The 23,994-nt window shown below is 42.8% G+C and overlaps 1 protein-coding gene across 8 annotated transcripts in view; it reads right to left on the bottom strand.

The window, feature by feature from the left end:
* Positions 1–14,118, bottom strand: part of meak7 (MTOR associated protein, eak-7 homolog) — a 92,449-nt gene extending 78,331 nt beyond the window's left edge. For 3 of the 8 annotated variants that reach the window (XR_013299537.1, XR_013299538.1, XM_077595849.1), the window contains exons 1-4: positions 13,865–14,118; positions 13,593–13,647; positions 11,840–11,921; positions 5,455–5,605 (exon numbers count right to left, since the gene is read on the bottom strand). Coding sequence is in view for 5 of the 8 variants with exons in the window: in XM_077595849.1 (XP_077451975.1) it covers positions 5,455–5,466 (12 nt within the window). In the remaining 3 variants the exon portion in view is untranslated. The remainder of the gene's footprint in view (positions 1–5,454; positions 5,606–11,839; positions 11,922–13,592; positions 13,648–13,864) is intronic. The other 5 variants (XR_013299536.1, XM_077595846.1, XM_077595847.1 and 2 more) reach the window with 3 other exon arrangements.
* Between the last annotated feature and the right edge of the window lie 9,876 nt (positions 14,119–23,994).

Consider the following 23,994-nt stretch of genomic DNA (forward strand, 5'->3'; position numbering starts at 1 on the left):
ACAAGAAAAAGATGTAAAGAAATTAAGCATTCCAACAACAAAAGTGGGGTGAAAATTTGCCCCTTTATGAATTACAAGCAGCTGCTTCTTTAGAACCAAAAGACAGTTGTTGCGCTATAAAAAAAATCTCTTTTGAAAAATGGGTTAGATGATGTTAGGTTTATCCTTAGGTATTTCCAAACTCAGCTTTCAATAAAAAAGGCATCTGTAGTCACATCTCCATTTAATTCTTGCAAGAGAGAATACATCCTCCCGCTCGTCCGGTCAAGATTATTCTAACAACTCGAAGTCCGTTTCGCTAATTTATTCATAAGACTTCAACGCCATGCCCCACAGAAGTCTAAACATTCGTAGAGTCTCACAACAATTGTGTACAGTTATCAAAACAATTGTAGGTCTAGTCGAATCTTCCCAAAACAGTCCTTGGTTCCCAAGAGCGCTTGTTGTGAGCCCTCCGAAGCCGAAAACAGTTCGCAGTTCCCAAGAGCACTTGTTGTGAGACCTCTCCATGCCCAAGGCCATTCCCTGTCCTCTTGATGTGAACCACAGTCCTTACTTTAGCAAGAGATGCATTAAAATGGCTTTTATTAATGCCAATAACTCTAACATAAAAGCACAGCGATCAACACATATATATATTGTTTAATATTGTTACACATTTAGGATGAGCATTACTATTCCTAATAAGCAAATATATTGATTAATATTGTAAACATGTTTATAATAAGGCTTTATATTCCTAAATAAGCATTGCAAACACATTTATAATAATGATTACTCCAACAGATGAGAAGGGAACATTTCAGTTACACGCATAGCACAGCATACAATTATGTACAGGTATACAGAAGCAGGAGTATGTCTTTTAGAAAAAAGTAAGGATAACAGAGGGGCAATTTCAAAAGAAAGGATGACGAATTTTACCCAAATGTCTGGGTGTTATTTTTGTTAAAACATTGTAGACCAAAGTGAAAATATGACAAAAATAAAAACTCACAAGATAGCGGTGCTGTTGGTAGTTCATGCAACTGACTTCAAGCGGAAATGACTAAGCGGAAGCACTGCAGTCTGCACTAAAGGTATGGATTTTTTGAATCTGCAGAGTGTAATGCTTAAAACTACCACAAGAGAGCAGCAGGTTAACATATTTCTGGCCAGGCATACTCATTGATAATCCTTGCAAATGCTCAAATCATTTAGAGAAGGTAAAGAAGTTTAATCATTCATTTATTAGGATCCGACAGCCGTTTCTGGCCACCAACATTTTTTTTTAACTCTCTACGATGCACGGTTTGGACGAACGTAGCGTGAGAATGTTAATATAAAACATCCACCCATCCATAAATCATGCTTTATCTATTCTACTATAATCCTTATAAAGCGTGATTTATTGCAGGATGTGAGTGTGCATCTGGAAACTCGCTGGCAGAAATTCTTCCGAAAATTACTTCGTAAATGACATGGAAAGGAGTCCTACCTTTCAACTAAATTGGGTCAGCGTGGCCAACAGCATCATATCTCGCTGCGTCACGAGTCAAAAAAAGTGTTTCAGGGAGCATCTGGAAACTCACTGGCTGAAATTCTACCGAAAATGACATTCGTAAATGATGTGGAAAGGCGTCCTACTTTACGACCAATCAGCCATGCGGTGCGCTAAAGGGACATCATGTAAAAACAATGATTCAGTAGTTGTTCTTACCAGCATAATCCAGTGGATCACAGGTGTTTCTCCCCTCGACCTGACGGTCTAATCACTGAGCCCCAGTGGCGGTCGGTGCATTTTCTGGTAGCGCCTTCAACGTATCAATCCAACCCTCAAAAACTATCTTATGGCTATAAAACCTCTACTGCAGCTACAGCTGCAACACGTAAAAAATAATCAATAAATGAATGCACAAAAATGGGGTAAAATCCACTTCCTAGCAGGATTTCATGATTAAATACAAATACTGGAGCTTTTCAGACATTAAAACCAGGCCAGGGGGTGATTTTCCCGGGAAAAGAAAGCGATGAACGTCAATGGCGTACGGGCAAACATTGCCCGAAAATGGGGTAAAATCCAGCCAAAAACAGCATTTATTGATTAAATACAAATACTGGAGCTTTTTAGACATCAGAACCGGGCCCGGAGTATCATTTCCCCGGTAAAAAGACAGCGATGAACGTCGATACGTCCGTACGTGAAATGACAAAAAATGCACTAAAATACTAAAATTAGGTAAAATCCACTTGCTAGCATCATTTATTGATTGAATATAAATACTGGAGCTTTTGAGACATTACAACCAGGCCAGGGGGGTGATTTTTCCCGGGAAAAGACAGCGATGGACGTCAATGGTGAAACGGCAAAAATTGCACCAGAATGGGGTAAAATCCACTTCCTAGCAGCATTTTGTGATTAAATACAAACACTGGAGCTTAAATACAAACACTGGAGCTTTTCAGATATCAGAACTTGGCCCACAATTGAAATATTATTTAGGAATATAGCCATATTTGTAATTTTACTAAAAAAAAATCCTTTTTACACAATATCCATCCTCCGTTCTTTCTTCCTTCTTTCCTATCGCCATCGAAGCTAATGATGAAAGTCGAGCCTGTCCTGTCATATTTCCGGCATAGTCCGTTTTGAAAATGGCATTAAATCAACACAACAATATACTATTTGCTTGTGGAGCTAAGTTAGCGCGCTGAAAGTGCCCCACACACCATTTTCCCGGCTGTAACAGGCTTGCTAGCTTCGGAGTTGACCGCCCTTTCTTAATGATGTCCATTTTTTTCCTGAAAAAGTCCGTCTAGAAAATAGCTTTGTGAGCAAACAGAATCTATTTGTTTTTGCTTCTGTCGGCCATAGTGGGTGGAGTTTGCGATCTCGGCTGCCTCGGTACTGCTTTGGCCTGCCTACTAGCCAATCATAGTTTGTGAAAGCAATGACATGTCCCAGCCAGCAAAATGCTAACGCCTATGAAAAATCATTGTGGGGTTGCCAACTCGAAATCTGATTGCTTAAAAGCAACAGTCGAGTTTAATGCAGCAGAGCCCGCAAGAACTGATTGTGCAGGCTTTGAGGCAGATCTGATCTGGCAACAAATAATGGCTGAAATGTGATTGGTTAAATGCTTCAATATGAAAACACACATCTGGAAGCAGTGCAACCAGGGGGAAAAGCAATGAAAGGAAGCTAACAGACCATTTGGAATAATAAGTATGTATTGATGGACAAAATATAATATGATTCAGATATTTCTTAGGCCAGCAGAGAAGGCCTTGAAGGCCCTGACGGCCCGCCACTGGCATAATCAAGCAGGCAGTACATAGGATTCAAAACCTAATGGGACAGTAGAAAGAACCACTCCCTGAAGGGTAACAACACAAAGGCATTTGAGTTAAAGCTGAAAACGCATTGGGAATACAAATGTAATGAGAATTTTATTTTTAATCCTTTCTTAATTTTTGGAGTATGTTTGATGATGGGCCCTTCGCAAAGTTTCTATCTACAGAGCTTACCATGTACCACTTCTAAACAATATCTTGAATACAATGAGAAAAAGTGACATTTTCTGTTACAAACATGGGCAACTCATGGATGAACTGAAGTCGTGTTTGGGTCCTTCTACATGCATTGTAGTCAGTCATTCCACAATGTGTCACGCTGAAGTCACACTTGCAAATTGTGGAATGTGCAAATGTCGGACCTTTTGGAGATGGCTTCAACATAGGATATTTCGTCGAATACAAACCAATAAATTTCTGCAGATCTGTGGATTTTTTCTTAGAAGTTTCAACCAAATTGCCATCCACTTTGAGCTTAACCCGAGCACGGACATTGATGAGACTTAGCAGAGCTGTGTACTCCTACTTCCTTTAGAACAACCCCGGAAATGATAGGATTTGTTTCAAAACAAAAGACTGGTGGTTTAGTCAGCCTTAATAATACTTAATTTCCTTATGAAAAAAACGAAAATGTAAAAGTGATAGATGCAATCCATTCCGGATCAATTGCCACACCGAAGTCGCATAAGACGAATCATTCATCAGAATTTGTAACTTGGATGATTCACAATGCACTTGTGTTACCGAATTAATCTGGTTTACAGTGCAGTTGAAGCAACATGAAAAACTCAATTCCTGCCTCTTTGAGACACAAAATGTAGAGAAGATGGATTGACGGGCAGACGCAGACACCTCTCAGCAACCCGTCCGTGGTTCTACCCTGTGGTAGAACAGCATGATGTCACCTACCATAGGGTAAAACCACTGACGTGACACCGGAGACAGAGACAAAATGGAAAAACAGATTAAAAATTGGCAAACCAACATATAAAAATCTAAAAAATAATAATAGATGAAAAGTGAAAGACAATGTGCTGGATGGATGACTGAGGAAGGACACAGATGACATTATACTTTATAGACGATATGGGTGATGCTTATATATTTCACTCATCCTGACACGATTACACATTTCATTTTTGTTTTCATTTTTCATCTTCTTAACCGCTTTATCCTCATTAGGTTTGCGGGTGGTGCTGGAGCCCATCCCTGCTGATTTTGGGCCAGAGGTAGGAAACACCCTTTATCGGTGGCCATCTAATCGCAGGGCACAAGGAGACGGACAACCATTCACTCTCACACTCATACCTAGGGGCAGTTTAGAGTGTCCAATCAGCCATGCATGTCTTTGGAATGTGGGAGGAAACCGGAGTTGCCGGAACGATGATAGATTTTTTTTCTACAAATAATTAGTTCATTTTATTGGTTTTATACTATTTTTCTTTCTTTATTTATTTCTAATTTCTATTTTAAATTTATTACTACCTGGTAATGCCACCATAATCAAGGCCCTCCTCTCCTCTCATGATAATTTAAAGTCTCCGATGAAGGTCGTATGGCTACACATTCATGATCTAATGAAGTATAAAAATATACACAATTTACTAAATATTTTACTACTTATTAATTGCAGTAGGAGGCAGGGTCAACACTTGTCAAAATGAGTCCTCAAACAACGTGGCAACAGTCTAGTTTAATGCAGCAGAGCCCGCAAGAACTGATTGTGCAGGCTTTGAGGCAGATCTGATCTGGCAACAAATAATGGCTGAAATGTGATTGGTTAAATGCTTCAATATGAAAACACACATCTGGAAGCAGTGCAACCAGGGGGAAAATCAATGAAAGGATGCTAACAGACCATTTGGAATAATAAGTATTGATGGACAAAGTATATTATGATTCAGATATTTCTTAGGCCAGCAGAGAAGGCCTTGAAGGCCCTGACGGCCCGCCACTGATATATATATATATATATATATATATATATATATATATATATATATATATATATATATATATATATATATATATATATATATATATATATATACATATATACATATATATACATATATAATTGCGCAGGAGTTGCTTTCCTTTTAGCTATCTCCCAACACCTACCTGGCCTCCCATTCACTAGCAGGAACCAGTTGCTCTCTGATGGCACAAGGGTGGCGCGCTGTAGATGCGAACCATTTTGCGTCATCTTGCCAGAGGAAGGCAGCCCAACCAGAAGATGGCGTTTTTACGGGAAAGCACCTGGATGCCAGAGCTGCAATAATGACAGTATGAGCGCGACCATCTGACCAAAAGAAAAAGATTTGACCTCTTTATCAGTTCTTGCGGTGCGTTTTTGTTAAGGCGCCTAACATAATTTGAAGTTGTAGGTTTATGTACATGTGTATGTATTTTAATTGACCTGGTTCAAATTTTCAGGTTTTATTTACATGTTGTTCCTACCGCACCATTTGATTTAGGAGACAGACACGTCTGAAGAGCTGCATATAATGATTTCAGTTTTGTGCTATCATTTTAATGGCTAAATAAATAGTTCTTATATTTTTGCATACAAGCTTACATACATTGGTATACTTTTATCAAGATCGTGGAAAGGTTTATGCTGATTCAATGTAAAATATGACTCTACTTTTGAAAAATACAAGGATGACAAAAAGCTTCTGGAGCCAATTAATTTCGTAAGTACCACTGTATTTCAATTTATTGATTATAAACAAAAGAAACCCTCCATGGATTGTTAGCGGGCCTGGCCGGCAAAGGAGGCAGGTTTGGGAGAGAAAACAGAAGCAAGGCTGTCGAGTGGGCCTGTTGACTAAACAAAAAAAAATCAACCACTCAAATCTACCTCTCCAACGTCAGATCCATTCTAAACAAGACGGACGATTTGGAATTACAGCTCGCCACTAATCACTAGGTTTGAGAATGCTGCTAGCTAATCATCACAGAGACATAGCTATAGCCACAAATACCCGACGCTATTCAGATCAAACAGAACTAGCGACTCGGGGAAAAAAAGAGGAGGTGGGCTTTGCATCTATGTAAATGAGGGATTGTGTAACAATAGCACTTTTCTGGATAGATACTGTTCCCCAGACCTCAAATTCATGTCGTTGAGATTCAGACCCTTCTTTCTGTCTAGAGATCTAGGTGTCTACATCCCACCGGACTGTAAGGATAAACAATCACCAGAGCGCCTATCCAAGTACCCCACACATAATTGCAGGAGATTTTAATCAAGCAAATCTCAAAAGTATTTTGCTGAAATTTTACCAGCACATGAAATGTCCAAAGAGAAAACATAAAACTCCAAATGAGGTTTAATTTAACATCAAGTGTGCATACAGAGCTATACCATTCTCACACTTTGGACAGTCAGATGACATCTCTCTGTTCTTGGACTATATATATATATATATATATATATATATATATATATATATATATATATATATATATATATATATATATATATATATATATATATATACCACCCACAAATATATGAATAAATAACATATATATATATATATATATATATATATATATATATATATATATATATATATATATATATATATATATGTTATTTATTCATATATTTGTGGGTGGTATATATATATATATAATAGTTATTTATTCATATATTTATTTATTAACCCACTTATTACCTATCTATTTATGTCTTAAATGCCTTTCCTATTTCTGCATCCTCACCCCCTTGCTACTCTGACCGGGATGAATAAAGTTATCCAATCCAATCCAAATACCTTTCCTGTATCTGCATTCTCACACTCTTGCTACTATAACAATGAAATTTCCCGAATATGGGATAAATAAAGTCCAATCCAATCCAAAACAGTCTGAGTACGGACAATTAATGATGGATTATTATTTTTTATATTTAATACTATAGGCTACCGTGCATGTGTGTGTGTTGTTTGTGTGTGTGTGTGCGATTTTCCTGCCCCCTCTCTGTCTGTCTCTTTTCCTTTTGTCTGTTTCCTGTCGGCAGTCGACAGGCAAGAATTAAGGCATAACGAAAACGCGCAGGAACAAGAAAAAGATATGATATGCTTAGTACTGTGTGGAAAACAAGTGTGAAAAAACACTGTAGTTTGAGCTTTCGTCAAATCACTATTACGAAACCCCACGACAAACATGCTGACCCTGACAATGTTATGCAACCCAGCATTGTTGGCCATCTCTTTATGCCAGATACTGTCGTGCTACGCCGTCTCCCTGGAGGGTGCAGCGAGCACCACGGTGTGGAGAAAGAAAGGAGGAGTGGCTGGACGCTGGAGCCCCCGAGTCAGCTCCCCGTTTGCCAGCTCCACTCCTGACCTCTCGCTCACCATTGCGGCTAGCCGCACATGATGACGACAGAATGGGGACCCATTCTGGCACCCCGTTCCTGTGTTCCCTTTCCGGCTGGCTGCCCATGTGGTCCCGTTCCGGCTAGCCGCCAATGTGTCCCCATTCCGGCGCCTCGTTCCCGTGTTCCCATTCTGGCTAGCCGCCCATATGTTCGTGTTCCGGCTAGCTATCCATGTGTCCCCGTTCCGGTGCCCCGTTCCCGTGTCCCCGTTCCGGCTCGCTGTCCATGTGTTCCCATTTCGACGCCCCGTTCCCATGTTCCAGTTCCGGCGCCCTGCTCCTGCGCGCTCTACGATGGCGATTCTCTCGGCAGGGGCCCCGACGGCATTGACTCTCTTAGCCGGGGCCCAGACTGTGGCGACTCTCTCGGCGGGGGTCCTGACGGCGGCGACTCTCTCGGCGGGGGTGCTGACGGCGGCGACTCTCTCGGCCGGGGTCCTGACGGTAGCGACTCTCTCAGCGGGGGCCTCGACGCTGCCGAAGGCGACGACTCTGAAGACGATAACCCGTCATGCTTCCCGGTCGAGACGAAGTTGCCCCTCTTTTGGGTGAGTTGCTCTGTCACTTAGCCGTCACCGCTCCAGAAACTGTCCAGGGCAAGACGCCCGGCTACTGACTCGTGGGCCAGCCGTGACGACGCCCCGACCAGCCAGTCCGCCGCTTCCTCACGGGACGGGTTGGACAATCCCCGGAACGGCCAGCCCGACGCTTCCTCACAGGCCGGAATGGACGACTGCCGGACCGGCCAGCCCAACGCTTCCTCATAGGCCGGACTGGACGATGGCCCGACCAGCCAGCCCAATGCTCCCTTACGCTGGACCGGCCGGACTAAGTTTCGAAGCCACCATAACACTCGCCCCACCTGCGTTTTTTGTTATGGTCACATGGTTTTGGGATGTCTGGTATCTGTCTCTTAGTGGTGGGGTGCTGTTAGGTTTGGTTGGGTTTTGTTAATCATTTTTCCCTGTGTGAGTGTGTGTGTTTGCTTCCTGGCTTCCCTTTTCCTCTCGTTGACCAGCTGCGTGTGATTGACAATCAGTTCCTCGTTCTGTCTATTTAAACCCCACATGATTGATTTGTCATGGTCGGATGGCCTGCTTTTCTCTGCTTTGTTATGCTCCATGTTTCCACGTTCCTTGTTCCAAGTTCCTCGTTACCTCATGTCGTTCCACGTCAGGTTTGATTTTGTTCTTCTTCTCTAAGTCGTTAAGTTTGGTGAAACCCCTTCTGCCTAAGGAAATATAAAGTATTTTTAGAGCACTCTATCCTCGTCCAGTGCCTGCTTCCCTGCATTTGGGTCCACTCTACGTTTTTAAGCTCGACGTCGTTAAAGACATAAAGACTTAATAATGCTTGCTTCCCTTATGAAAAAACGAAAATGTGAAAAGTGATAGAGGCCAGCTATCACTTCCGATTCGATTGCCACGCTGAAGTCGCACAAGACGAATCATTTGTCAGAATGCACTCGTGTTACCAAATTCATCCGGTGTACAGTGCAGTCGAATCAAATGTGGAAATAAGATGGCTGAAGCCATGTGATGGTATGAATTTCGAGGCATTTAAATTGGAAATTTTGTATTTTTCTGAAATGGTTGCTTCCCCAAAAAATTAAGTGACCATTTTTTGGATTTCCAGAGTTTAGGGAGGGTATCAGGAGTCGCGGAGTTTGTGTTGCTTGTCCGTAGTAAACTCCGGAATTTCCGGAGAAGTTGGCAGCTCTGTTAATTTCACTTCTCAAATATCAATGTTTGTCTGCTATATGATATATTTAACTGAAATTGCTGATCCAAGCAACCAATGATTTATAAAGAAAATCTTGAAAATGATCAGTGGTGCCCAAAATTTTTCATACGACTGTATAACTTGCACTTGTGTATAAGTCAGGGGGCTCAGCCAAACTATTAAAAACATGAGACTTAGTCGGAAAAGTGCAACTCTTTTTTGGTACTTGTGAAACTTTCAGTTCAAAACCATTCTGTTTTGTAAAAGCACCACGACAAGGACAACATTGCATTTGCATCATTTTCCAGGTCATTCGTGTCATCCTGCTAAAAATCGATAAAAACCCTCGATTTTGGACACTTCCAAAAACAGCCATTTCATACGGATTGGACGCCATTTCCACATTTGACGTCCGATTTTAATGCGGTTTTCAACTATGGTTAGCTTCAATAGTGAATTGTGTCATAACATGGTCCAATTTTTGAATTTCGGCTTTGGTTCTTCAAAAAATCGATTCTAATTGACCCCAAGGTCGCATTTTTGACCTTTGACCCAGTTTTTTAACACATGCAAAACTTTCAGACCACAAACGATGACAGTTTTTGCAGCACTACGCAGGCGCACATGCGACATTTATCTGCTTTTTAAAGTGGCTTCTACCGTCAAGCTACGAAACGACAAAAACCCTTGATTTTGCACAAAATTAAAACCTGCTTCATGTTTTCTTTCACTTTTCAGGGTCCCCATGAAAGATCTCATCTCATTTTCTGAACCGCTTTATCATCATTAGGGTTGCGGAGGTGGTTACTGGAACCTATCCCAGCTGACTCTGGGCCAAAGGCGGGGGACACCCTGAATCGGTGGCCAGCCGATTGCAGGGCACAAGGAGACAGAAAGCCATACACACACCCATTCTTAGGGGCAATTTAGAGTGTTCGATCAGCCTACCATGTTTTTGGAATGTGGGAGGAAACCGGAGTACCCAGAGGAAACCCACGCAGGCCCGGGGAGAACATGCAAACTCCACACAGGTGGACGTGACTTGGATTTGAACCCAGGACCCCAGAGCTGTAAGGCCGACGCACTAACCACTCGCTCCAACAGTGGTGCTCAAACTTCTTTGCTCAAAGATCTACTTTTCAAGGAGCCAACTTTACGCGATCTACCCTTTTTTTCTGGGACAATGACAAAGCTCAGCAGTTACTATGTCTGCTGATGTCAGTAAGTAGTAATCATGCTTAGACACGCGGTGGTGCTGTTTCCCAGCTCAAGTCCTATATCAAATTTGATTGAATTGAACTGCTGAATTGCTTCTCATATCATATCTGTAAATTTTGCTTGATTGATTTGAAGTGCTGAACTTCTTCTGCACCATACCTGTACATAATTATACACACGTTTGCTGTGCCATGCGTGTAACTGAAATTTTCCGTTCTCAAATAACCCATTTTTCAAAAGAGAATTTTTAGAGCGCAACAACTGTCTTTTGGTTCTAAACAAGCAGGTGGGATCGCCGCAGCTGAGAACCTCTGCTTGTTGCCAATAAATGTGCGTCTAATTTTGACTAAGAAAGCCCCCTGTCTGTGTATACTATAATTATATTATATTGTATATTAACCTACATACTGACCCATGCTAAGTGTGTAAAAGAGCTAACTGTTCAAATGTGCTATGCTAATCTATTACAACACAGGCTGAGTCTATGGAGAGGCATTATTGACCTAGGCACTTCGTACAATTCCCTTTTAGCGTGGTAGTATTGTACCTATAGTTGTACATAATTTCGGTTTATAGAAGACAACATTTTCTTCTGGTTGACCAAGTTAAGGCCTGGGATTTTTAGCAAATTAGATTACTATTTGAACTGTACAAATACAAAGAAGACAAAGTAGACTAGTTATCTTTTGGTGGAAAGGTGTCTCTTTAAAATCTACATTTTTGTTGTAAACCTAATTACATTTTTGGCTCATTGTTACAGCTGTTTATTTAGTTAGTTGATCAGCAATAATTAATTCTGTAATATTGATGAGAAAACCTTAGATTTGATGATGTGTTGCTATTTAATGCACTGATCTTTAAAAAAAATCTACTATACTAACTTAAATAAACAGTAAGAGCACAGTGAAGACACAGCAATAAAAAGTCCATAAATGTTTCACGAATGATAAGGGGGAAAAAGTGGATCCCACACAACTAAGAACACATATAGGAACAAAATAGAAATTTTAACATTTCTTGGATTTTTCTTCTTCTAATTTGTTACGGGGCAATGGGACTAGAGTGATTAAAACCAGCCCATTTTCAGGGTAAGGAGAACCGTATAAGGAGTAACACTTACTGCAGGTGACAAAGATACACTTTTACTATATCAACTCCGTAACCAAAGACTCACCCTTGGGTTCATGGGTAATCCCACTGAGTAGTTCGTGTGTTGTGATTGACAAAGGATATTCTGCCATTGTCTTGGCGCTCCTCTGTGAACACAAACAAGTTGAATAAAGTTTAAAATTATGTTCTATTAAAAATGATTTTTCAGTGGTAGGAATAAGAGGATTCACATAAACTTTTGAAATACTGTGCACTCTCATCAAAAAATAAATTCGCTATAATGCTAGACAGCCAGCAAGTTGGTGTGGTATTTCACATGGCGTGAATCAAGTCAACTAGGTTTGTGACTTCATGTGCTTAATGGGTGTTGTATTTTAATAGCAGCGTTGTGAGTTGCCAAAATTTGGCATGATGGGAAATTAGGATTACATTTGATTGTATTCCAACAGTCCCTGCTGCACCAAAAAAAGAAACAGTAGAACAATAGATTAAAATTGAATTGTATTTAAAAATAAGAAAATAAAAATAAAATACCCTAGAACAATGAGTACAGTTGTTAATCTGTAAATTATTGGGGACCATGGATCAAACAAAGTTGTTCATGTCCTCCTCACCTCCCTCTGCTGTGCTCACATTTTTCTCATTAACACAAGTGTGTGGAGCAATCAGAAACAGTTGTGCTCACAGTGTGAAAACCTTACTTACATTCTCCCCTGTTCACTGTCGTTGTAGTCTATGTTAATATATTTTTGCTTTTGGACATATATTTACACCATGCAAAGGGAGAAAATAAGGAAAAGGAAAGTAACCACAGAAGTGAAATTGGCACAATGTTACAGCAGTGAAGTTTTCTTCTGAAATACCACAACATGATGAAAATTCATCAGGAGCAGGGCAAAAGTTTTTGGATAGAACATGTCTAAGCTCTGAAGCCACAAAAACACAGAAGAGGTCGATCCTGGGACAAATCTCTAGGCATGAATATATGTCACAACATTTAACTGGGATGAAATCATTTACATATTTTGGCAAATACCAAAAGATTTCAAGAACAAATCACAATATTCTTTGTAATTTTTGGAACTATGAATAAAGGGGTTACTGACATGGGCTCAAAATTTGAGTGGTGCTGGGTTATACAGTATCATTAGCTATCCACTTACCAATCTATCTACCAAACAACCCAATTATTCATCTGAATTGCACGCTGTTTGAAATGACTGTGTAAAACAACTAAAATTAAGAAAAAAAAACAGATACCCTGTATTTTTTCAACAAACTTTGTCTCTGTGGAGCATATCTGTCAATTTATACATTTTTCCCTTATTTTATACATTTTTGATCATTTCAAATTGTGTACAATTATTCAAACACTAAAAACTTTGGATGGGATTTTTTTTTAAGTAAATTTTTTGTAACCCCTATCTCGTTTTACCCATTTCGGCTCTAATCCGGATTGTTTCGGTCACTGGTAGCAGACGAAAACGTCATCGTCGACTGCTAACATTGTCATGCTTTAAGCATGACATGCACACGCGCATTCCCCGTCAGCAAGTAATGTAGCCAGAGAGTCAAGCTGTCAGCGTCATACAGCGACATCTACAGAATCTTAAATTTAGTGCAGACTGATTGGGCCACCCCGTCTACTTTGGAGAAAAAAAATGGCTTTTATGTGCGCCCTATGTGAATAAATATGTGCCGCGTTGCATTTGTACGGTTTTTATCGCTTAATAAGGGGAATTGCAATCATTGATAAGTGGAGCAATTGGCCGAGGTTAAAGATATGGTGGAGTGACAGGACAATGTAGGATACTTACCCCTTCCTGGCAACAAAGGACCTGGAGGGTCATTTTCGACAGGAGTCCGAAACAGCTGAGGAAAAATCACACAAAGAAACTAAATTAATCATATCAGGGCACTTATTTGTGTGGTCTCACCCTTCTAGCTTTCTCAGCTAATTTATTCCAATTACAAGGTAGTATTTATGGCAAAGTTTAACATCCTATTTCTCTTATCGGCACAATGAGGAAATGGTGAGGTCAAAGATTAAAGAGCAGAAAACAATACAATAAATGACTGATGAACTCACTCAAAAAGCCTTCCAAGTCTGAGAGTGTCACGAATGCACATCTGATTGCCAACAGAGGAAAGTCGCGTGGGCAGAAGTATATGATGATGCTTAAGATTGCAACGAGTTCTCTTCTCTGCCGCAGTGGTCTGGGGTGACTGAGGGAGCTGGCACACTGGTGGTTTGTATGTCTTCCAAAATCGACATGCTTGGTAGGAGGATAAAACAACATTGCTGTTCCAATGAGCTCACTGCCTCTATTGCTAAACACACCCCTCTTTCCACTTCCTTACTCAATGATACACTTTACACTCTCCCCACCTTCACGCTGATGCCACTCCTTCCCCACATTGAGGTCCACCTCCTCTCTTCTAGTACCGCTGTGAAAGTAGTCAGGGATGTGTGATGTCTGAGGGAACTGAGGGTACATTCATGGTTGTTCCAGACTGCCTCCCTCCTTCCCCACCCTCTCTACCTCCTCAACTTAGCCTGGGGTTAACAAAAGGCACCTTTATACATTTTGGGGGGTTTACTCAGCCTGTAATCACACACACACACACACACACACACACACACATTTACACACGCATGCATACGCACACAGTGGAAAAGAGCATTTTTGTGCCAAGAAGTGGAAAGTTTGTCCATGGCAAACAGTCATTCAATGTGTAGGTTTGAATGTTAACACATACTGAAACTCTCACACCTGCCAGACAAGCAAAAAACAAACTTGGAGGATGCCTGTGAGGGATAACTGGCCACCAATCTTTTATCATGTTTAATAGATGTTAATAGTTCATGAGTTAAGACATGCTGCAAACAATGAAAACTCTAGCACAAAATGCAAAGCACATGAATGACAATATGCCACTAGCCTCTTGGAATATGAGTTTGTTTTTGTGGTTGGATTTTTAACATGTTTTTGCACCAAGAAATTATGATTTCCCGAGGATCTGTAGAAAGACCAAATGTCAACATTATACTGTTTCCTGAACAGAAACAGTTCCAATTTAAAGTTTCGCGGTCATGGAAATTATGAAGAATTCATGAGAGCACAAGGTTTGTTTAAGGACGAAGACTGGCCATGTTGCTGGTTTTACCAGTGTCTTTGTGTGTGCGTGCCTGTGCGTGCGTGTGCTTGTGTGCATTGTAACTGTAGGGGGGGGCAACCAATACTCCACGTGCCCCCCCCCCCCCCCCCCTTCAATGTGTTTCAATGTTGACAAACAAAGTAATCCAGACACTGGCTTTTAAACTTCGCTCTGACAGCCATCTGGATGCTCCTTTTCTGCTTTGGATCTGAGAAGACATACATTGGGAGGTTTCACTCTGTGGTGCTTCATTTGTTTGCAGTGCGCGTCTTGAGTAGTTGTGGCCGGGCTGTGCTTTTCGGTCGCTCGGGGGGATGATTTGGCCAAATGGGTTGAATTTAATGGGGGCTCAGTGATTGAACCGCGGTGTAGTTCCGGGTGCTTCAGGTTCTTGAGTTGCATTGGCCTGCACTGTATAAATTTTAGGGTTTTAGAGTATGGCCTTTCGTGTGTCGTCAGTGCAAATTTTGAGTTGTTGTGGCCAAATCGAGTCTTTCAGGCGCTGAGGGGTGCGATGTGGCCGAGTATGATATGTATGGTATGATTTGGCGGGGTGGTTCCAAGTACTTCAGGTGCTTGGATTGAATGTACATGGAGAGGTTTCAGTCTAAAGTGCTTCGTTCGTGCAGTGCACGTCTTGAGTGATTGTAGCCGGTTTGGCTGAGTGTGTTGATCTTTATGAGGGCTCAGCAGTGGCGGGCCGTCAGGGCCTTCAAGGCCTTCTCTGCTGGCCTAAGAAATATCTGAATCATATTATATTTTGTCCAGCAATACTTATTATTCCAAATGGTCTGTTAGCTTCCTTTCATTGCCTTCCCCCCTGGTTGCACTGGTTCCAGATGTGTGTTTTCATATTGAAGCATTTAACCAATCACATTTCAGCCATTATTTGTTGCCAGATCAGATCTGCCTCAAAGCCTTCACAATCAGTTCTGCAGTGGCGGGCCGTCAGGGCCTTCAATGCCTTCTCTGCTGGCCTAAGAAATATCTGAATCACAGACTGTTTGGTTTATCGTTATTATAACTTTTAGACTTTCAGATTAGGACAAAAAGAAAAAGAAAAAAAAGCATTTTTGAGCATTCAGACGTGCTTTTTTCAATACTACAGAACAACAAACTGGATGTACAGTTTTGTCTTGCAAGAGTAAAGGAGTTTTGTGACACAGTTGAACATGAGAGGAGACGATATGAGGAAATCTACGAGGCCACTGAACGCAGTGCGGGTGCTCCAAGCGCACGAAGAGGTCAAGCGCAAGATTCTCCCACGCACTACCACCAACTCCACGACAGGATTCTGGACAATATTATTTGCCAGACGCGGACCAGATTTCAAGAACACGAAAGACTGATGTTTCGCTCCCTCCTCGACCCGCAGAAGTTTCAGGAATACCAGAAAACTTTCCCACATACAGCCTTCTCCATCTTAACGCAGAGCCAAGGTACACTTTTCGATCTGTCTTGGCTAAGAACAGAACTGATTGTAATGTATGCCAGGAAAATCTCCCACTAATCTCCTTAACTTCCTTCAGCAGAAAAATCTGAGTGAAAGCATGGGGCGGCTGTACACATTAGTGGGTTTGACAGTGACAATCCCTGTGGTCACTGCTTCTGTCAAACGGACATTTTCAGCCCGAAACAGAATCAAAACTTATTCCAGAAATACAATAGGACCGACTCGACTGTCAGCATTAGCTTTGATGGCGATAGAAAATAACTTCTTGATGGACCTGAAACGCACGTGTAATCTGTATGACATAGTAATTGAAATCTTCTTGAGGAAAGAAAGGAGGATGGATTTTGTGTATAAATAAAAATATTTTTTGGTGAGTAGAATGTCTATTTTCCTAAATAATATTTCAATTTTTTTAGGTTATTATTGATTCTTTTTTATATGTGTCGCAGCTGTAGCTGCATTAAAGGTTTTATAGCCATAAAATACTTATTGAGGGTTGGATTGATTCACACATAGCACTACTGAAGGCCTAGGTGTGAAATGCACGGCCCGCCACTGGATAGACGGCAAAATACATTTTGTTTAGTGTTTCATCTGTTTATCTTTTCTTTATTTTGAAACAAGCAGGGAGCCCGGCTTTGCCAATTGTCTTGAACCAAAGGACAATTGTTGCGCTATTAAAAAAATCTCTTTTGAAAAATGGGTTAGATGAGAAAGGAAAATTTCAGTTACACGCATGCGGGCCCCACAGCTGATATTGTCCACACTCAGTAATAGGCATCTGAGCATGGTCGGGGCTATGTAACCATGATATAGATGAAGAATCATGAGCTCCCGGCGAGGTGGAAGTCTCGCCACCACTTTGGAATGCAGAAGATTGCACTGCCATCTTGGTGCGCTTCAATTGTTTCCGCCTTTCCCAACTCGATACGAAATGAGAACTCCTCTTTTTTGGCATAATTGGTGAAAATGACGGTGCAATCGTATGTAAAGTATGCAAAAAAGGAATGCAGAATACAGAAGCAGGATTATGCCTTTTAGGAAAAAGTAAAGAAAACTGATGGTCAATTTCAAAAGAAAGGCTGATGAATTTTACCTGTTTAAGCAATGTTCGGTTGTTATTTTTGGTAAAACATTGTAAACATATGACGAAAATAAAAACTGACACAATGGCGGTGTACTTGCCTAGTTCCCTCAACTAACCTCAAGTGGAAATGACTAAGCGGAAACACTCCAGTGTGGTTTCCAGGTGCGTGCACACACATGCACATCCATCCATAAATCACGCTTTACAAGGATTAAAGAATAGATAAAAAGTGATTTATGGATGGGTGTATGTTTTATAACTCACATCACGACAGAAAAAAAGTGTTCCGGGGAGCACCTGGAAACCTGGAAATTCTTCCGAGAATGACGTTTGTAAATGACGTGGAAAGGCATCTTACCTTACAACAAAATTGGGTCAGTGGAGCCTGGAGCATCGTGTCTCACCGAGTTTTCTCGTAACAGGGAAAAAAGTTTCGGGAATATCGGGAAACTCGCTAGCAAAAAACAACAATTCATACATCAACTCTGCTTTCAGCTTTAACAAATGAAAGTTTATACATATAGAGAAGGTGAAGAAATTCAATCACGTCTGTTAGGATCGGACAGCCATTTCTGGCCACCATAAAAAAATTCAACTCTCTGCTGTTACATCCATGTGAGGGGTCTTCGGCGAGGTTGGAAGGATTAGGACCCAGTCGCGGGGAAGAAGATGGGGACGAGGCAATTTGTGCTCATAACAACAACTTTAATAACTTAGAAGGGATTTTACAAAACAACAAGGACTTGTGAAACGAAAACGAAACCAAACCGGAACATGGAGAACAAGTGACATCGAGGAGAAAGGTAGCGTGGCTGCATGGCAATGGAATCTACGCAGGAATTTACGCAGTAATCTACGCAGACGATCCAACACTGAATACCAAACTCAGTGGTCTTTAAATACACAAATCAGGAAGTAAGGAGGGCAGGAGGGCCAAAATGAGTGGGAATAGCAGCAGGGCTACTCCTGACAGTACCTCCCCTCTAAGGGACGGATTCCAGGCGTCCCAATGCCGAATGTCCACGAGAAGAAAAAAGCAGGCTACCAGTTAACATCGTCCGGGGGGTGTCCGCGCCAGCCCGTGACGAGACTAAGGAGTGGCTGGTCCGGCGGGCGTCCGCGCCGGCCCGAGACAGGGCATGGGAGTGGCTGGTCCGGTGGGGGTCGGCGCCGGCCCGAGACAAGGCGTGGAAGTGGTCGGTCCGGCGGCCGTCCGCGCCGGCCCAAGACAACGCGACGACCAGTGACGCAGTGTGGGAGTGAGAGTGGCCGGTCTGGTGGGCGTCCGCGCCGGCTGGTGACAAGGCGTGGGAGTGGCCGGTCCGGCGGGCATCCGCGTCGGCCGGTGACGAAGCATATGACAGGCTAATCCGGCGGGCATCCGCACCGGCCGGTGACAAGGCGTAGGAGAGGCCGATCCGGCGGGCGTCTGCACTGGCATCTTGAGAGGAGTGGGAGTGGCTGGTCCAGCGGGCGTTCGCGCCGGCCGGTGACGAGGCGTTGGAGTGGCCGGTCCGGCAAGTGTCCGCGCCGGCCGGTGACAAGGGGTAGGAGAGGCCGATCCGGCGGGCGTCCACGCCGGCATTTGGAGAGGAGTGGGAGTAGCCGGTCCGGCGGGCATCCTCGCTGGCCCTTTAAGTGCTGGCCAAGCCCCCTGGCCTTAACAGACACCAGAATCTTAGAAAAGTCGTCGGGCACCTTACCATGGCTGCTCGTCCAGGGGGGCCGGAGAGTCGCCGCCGCCAACCCCCTCGTCCAGGGGGCCCGGAGGTCGCCGCCGCCGACCCCCTTGTCCAGGGGCCCCGGAGAGCCACCGCCGCCGACACCCTCGTCCAGGGGGCCCGGAGAGTCGCCGCCACCGACCCCCTTGTCCAGGGGACCCGGCGAGTTGCCGCCACTTATGGGCAGGCAGGAATTTGGCGGGCAGGAACTTGGCGGGCAGGAGCTTGGCGGGCATGAGCTTGGCGGGCAGGAGCTTGGCGTACAGGAGCTTGGCGGGCAGTAGCTAGGCGGGCAGGAGCTTGGCGGGCAGGAGCTTGGTGGACATGAGCTTGGCGGGCAGGAGCTTGGCGGGCAGGAGCTTGGCGGGCAGGAGCTTGGTGGGCAGGAACTTGGTGGGCAGGAACTTGGCGGGCAGGAACTTGGCGGGCAGGAACTTGGCGGGCAGGAACTAGGCGAGCCATTTGGCATGGGAAACCTGGTTCGTGGCTTCAGCACGGGTGCGAATGGCGGTCCAGCCGGCACGGGGAATATTGTGCGTGGCTTCGGCACGGGTGCGACTGGCGGTCCAGCCGGCACGGGGAATATAGTGTGTGGCTTCGGCACGGGTGCGACTGGCGGCCCAGCCGGCATGGGAAATATTGTGCGTGGCACTGTTGTTCGGTGCGCCTTTTGTATGCACTACATTCAATATTTTGTAGATGTCGCTCTATGTCGCTGACAGCTTTACTATCAAGGTACATTGCTTGCTTGCGCGCTATATTTTTATAGTGAAAAGGCCAGAAGTGACTGGCGCTCATGGGCATATCATGCTCAAAGCATGACAACATTAGCAATCGACGATGACGTATTCATCTGCTACCAGTGACCAAGACGATCCGGATTTGTCACGTTTTGTTCGGGAGTTGGGCGGAGGTGTGTATGTGAATGTTTCCCTGTGTGCTGCCTGGGTGATGTATGTCGCTCTGGGTTCCCCTTCCTTATGTGACCAGGTGTGCTTGATTCGTAATTATCCCTTGTGTGTCCTTGAAAGGGTTGCGGGGGATTGCTGGAGCCTAACCCAGCTGTCTTTGCGTGAAAGGCAGGCTACACCTTAGACCAGACATGGGAAAACTACGGCCCGGGGGCCACATGCGGCCTGTTAAATGTTTTAATCCGGCCCGCCGGACTTGATAATATTACATTAATCAACCTTGTTATTTTTTTTATATTTCCCGCAATTCCGATGTTTTTCCACAGATGGCACTGTAGATGCATTGGCTATGTTGAGGTAACGCGTAGGCCAATTCTTCCACGTTTGCACTTTACCCTCTGACCCTTCTCGATCCATCAGCCCCGCTGTAAAGATCAGTGGACCTAAGAAACGGAAATTGGACAAAGAATGTCGAGTGTTCAATACGGAGTGGACAAAGAATGTCGAGTGTTCAATACGGAGTGGACAAAGAATGTCGAGTGTTCAATACGGAGTAGACAAAGAATGTCGAGTGTTCAATACGGAGTGGACAAAGAATGTCGAGTGTTCAATACGGAGTGGCCAACTAAATATTTTTTCACTAAACACAGATCATCTGTTGTTTGCCTATTATGCCAAGAAACTGTTGCGGTTTTCAAAGAGTATATTACTAGCCTGTTACTTTGCTACAAAGCATGCTAACTATGCTAGCAAGTTGTCAACAAAAGAAGAACAAAAGAAGTTGGCAGGTAATTTAAAGGCTCAACAAAGTTTTTTTCATCATCAGACTGCCATTCAGGAGTGAAGTACCAAGGCTAGTTTTATGCTTTCATTCAAAATAGCAATGGCCAGCAAAACAATGTCTGAGGGTGAGTGTATGATGTAGACGGCAGGTATTTTGTGCCCGGATACCAAAGATAAATTTGAGGAAATCAGTTTATCACGGCGGACAGTTACTCGCCGTGTGGAACTAATAGATGAAGATATCAAGAGCATCTTAAACAAAAGGCGGAGTCATTCACGTTGTAATCTTTAGCGCTGGATGAATGCAATGATGTCAAAGACCCTGCTCAGCTCCTCATTTTTATCCGAGGTATCAACGACACTTTTGAAATAACAGAGGAGTTTTTGACAATGGAGTCTATGAAAGGACAAACACCGGCAGAGGACTTTGACCGGGTGTCTGCTGTCATCAAAAATATGAAGCTTCCTTGTCAATGTCACCACAGATGGATCTCCGAATTTAACGGGGAAAATCGTTGGCCTGCTGAGGAGAATCCAGAATAGAGTGAAACATGAAAACCCTGCCCAGGATGTCATTTTCCTCCACTGCATCATCCACCAGGAATCTCTATGTAAATCGGTATTACAGCTGAATCATGTTGTGAATCCTGTCGTGAAACTCGTCGACTACAAACGCGCAAGGGGACTTCAGCACCGTCAGTTCATTGTGTTTTTGGAGGAAACTGATGCGGGACCAGGACAAGCTTTATTACTCCAAAGTGTTTCAATGCACGTGGGAGCTCTCAGAGGAGATTGGCGTATTTTTGGAGCAACTTGGGAAGGCTGATGAATTTCCTGAGCTGAGCAACATGAGCTGGATTTCTGATTTTGCGTTTGCTACGGACATATTTTCACACGAGCTCAACACTAAACTGCAGGTGAATGATCTGTTTGTGCAAGACATGTACACAAAACATTAAAGCCTTCAAATCCAAGCTGGCTTTATTCTCTAGGGAAATTTTGAACAAGGCATTCACTCATTTTTCTACACTAGCCACACTGAAAGAGGCTGGAGCAAAAGTGAAGTAAGACAGTGAGTTACTGGATGCATTGCACGGAGAATTCTGCCGTCGGTTCTCGGATTTTGACAAAATTCACAAGTCACTTCAGTTGGTGGCCTGTCCTCTGTCTCCAGAGGAGCTGCAGCTCAAACTGATTGACCTTCAGTGCGACTCTGTCTTAAAAGAGAAGTTCAACTCTCTGAAACTAAATGACTTTTATGCTTAACTCAGTAAAGCAGTGTTTCCAAGGGTGCGGCGGGCAGCGCAGAAGATGCTGGCGTTGTTCGGCTCATGAACATCAACAACGCCAGCCGCAGATGCAAGTTAGCAGACCAACACCTCAGATCCATTCTAGGGAATCGCCACAACAAAACTAAATCCAGACTTTGAGGCGCTGTTCACATTAATATTGAAAGTGTCTCCGTGATGCGCACATTCTCAAAATAAACAGTGCGCTGCGCGCTGTTCAAATATAATTCCACCCCACAGATTGACTTGTTGCCACTGTTTTGTCCATGCACTAGTCGTTGTTGTCTTTTGACACCAGGGACACAAATAGAATAGAAGAAGCAGCACAAGTACATCTGCATCTCCTACCGTTTTCGAAAACAAAACACAGCCAGGAGGACAAGGATGGTGATATCCTGGAGCATAACAGAACTTTCTGCGCTTTAAAATAAAAACGGTTAGTAAATAAAAAAGGAACATTTTATTAATTTAATGTTTTTGTTTTCAGACTCATTCCAAAGTCCGATATTTTGTTGTAATGCTTATCTTCATTTTCATATGAAATTAAAGCACACATTTTCTCCATATCCCAAGATGTGTATTTTTTTCTCCAATGAGGTGGTGTTACAAAGCAATCCATCCATCTGCTCCTGGTCCTTTGTCCAATGTTAGAACCCATTGTGGCCCGCAAATCAAAAAGTTTGCCCACCCCTTCCCTAGACTGGTCGCCAGTCAGTTGTAGGGCACACAGAGAGACCAAAAAACCATCCGTACCTTCAATCATACCACCACCAGCGGGAATCAAGCGCGCGCCTCCTCGCACACGTATTTTCAGTACTTAAAGTATTTACTTTATTTTAAATGTATAGATTATATTTAGATATTAATATCTCAAGGTACCACTGTATATGTTATGTTACGAGCGCCTTGCCGTCCAAAAAGTCTCTCTCTCTCACTCTCTCTCTCTCAGTTTTCTCTCTCTCTCTCTGTCTCCCCTCCGCGCACTCAGTGTTGTACTGATTATTGTCTACTTTTAGTATTGAACATCATAACCACTAAATAGTAATTGTTTACTCTGTTAGTAGATGGTGAATTAGAACCAATAAAAATGTTTTTCCATTGTAATACCCTGTTTTGGGTGTTTTTCAGAGGGTGGGAATGAATTAATTTGTATTTAGTTAATTTCTATGGGAAACGTTGATTTGAGATACGAGTAAATCGACATACGAGCTCAGTCCCAGAACACATTAAGCTCGTATCTCAGGGTACCAGAATATGTTATGTTACGAGCACCTTGTCGTCCAAAAAGTCTCTCTCTCTCTCTCTCTCCACTCCGTGCAGTCCGTGTTGTACTGAATAATGTCTCATTTTAGTATTGAACATCATAACCACTAGATAGTTATTTGTTACTCTGTTAGTAGATGGTGAATTAGAACCAATAAAAATGTTTTTCCATTGTAATATCCTGTTTTGAGTGTTTTTTCAGATGGTGGGAAAGAATTAATTTGTATTTAGTTCATTTCTATGGTAAAAGTTAATTTGAGATATGAGTAAATCGACATATGAGCTCGGACCCGGAATCCATTCAGCTCGTATCTCAAGGTATTACTGTAGTTCATCATATAAAATCAAATCCATGATTTTTTTTAATAATGCACTTTCTACAATGCTGCCTGAAGAAACAATGCTGGCTAAAGCCATGTTGTTTTTCTTCCCATGCTGTTCACTAGGGCAGGTAGCCCTCATGTTAACCATCAAACACTGGTGTACTGTGATCCTTCACCACTTCCCGGCTTCAACTTTTGCAGCTTCACTATGTCGCAGATTATTTTCTGAA

The sequence above is a fragment of the Stigmatopora argus genome, chromosome 3 (assembly GCF_051989625.1).
Source record: "Stigmatopora argus isolate UIUO_Sarg chromosome 3, RoL_Sarg_1.0, whole genome shotgun sequence".
Classification (NCBI taxonomy): Eukaryota; Metazoa; Chordata; class Actinopteri; order Syngnathiformes; family Syngnathidae; genus Stigmatopora; species Stigmatopora argus.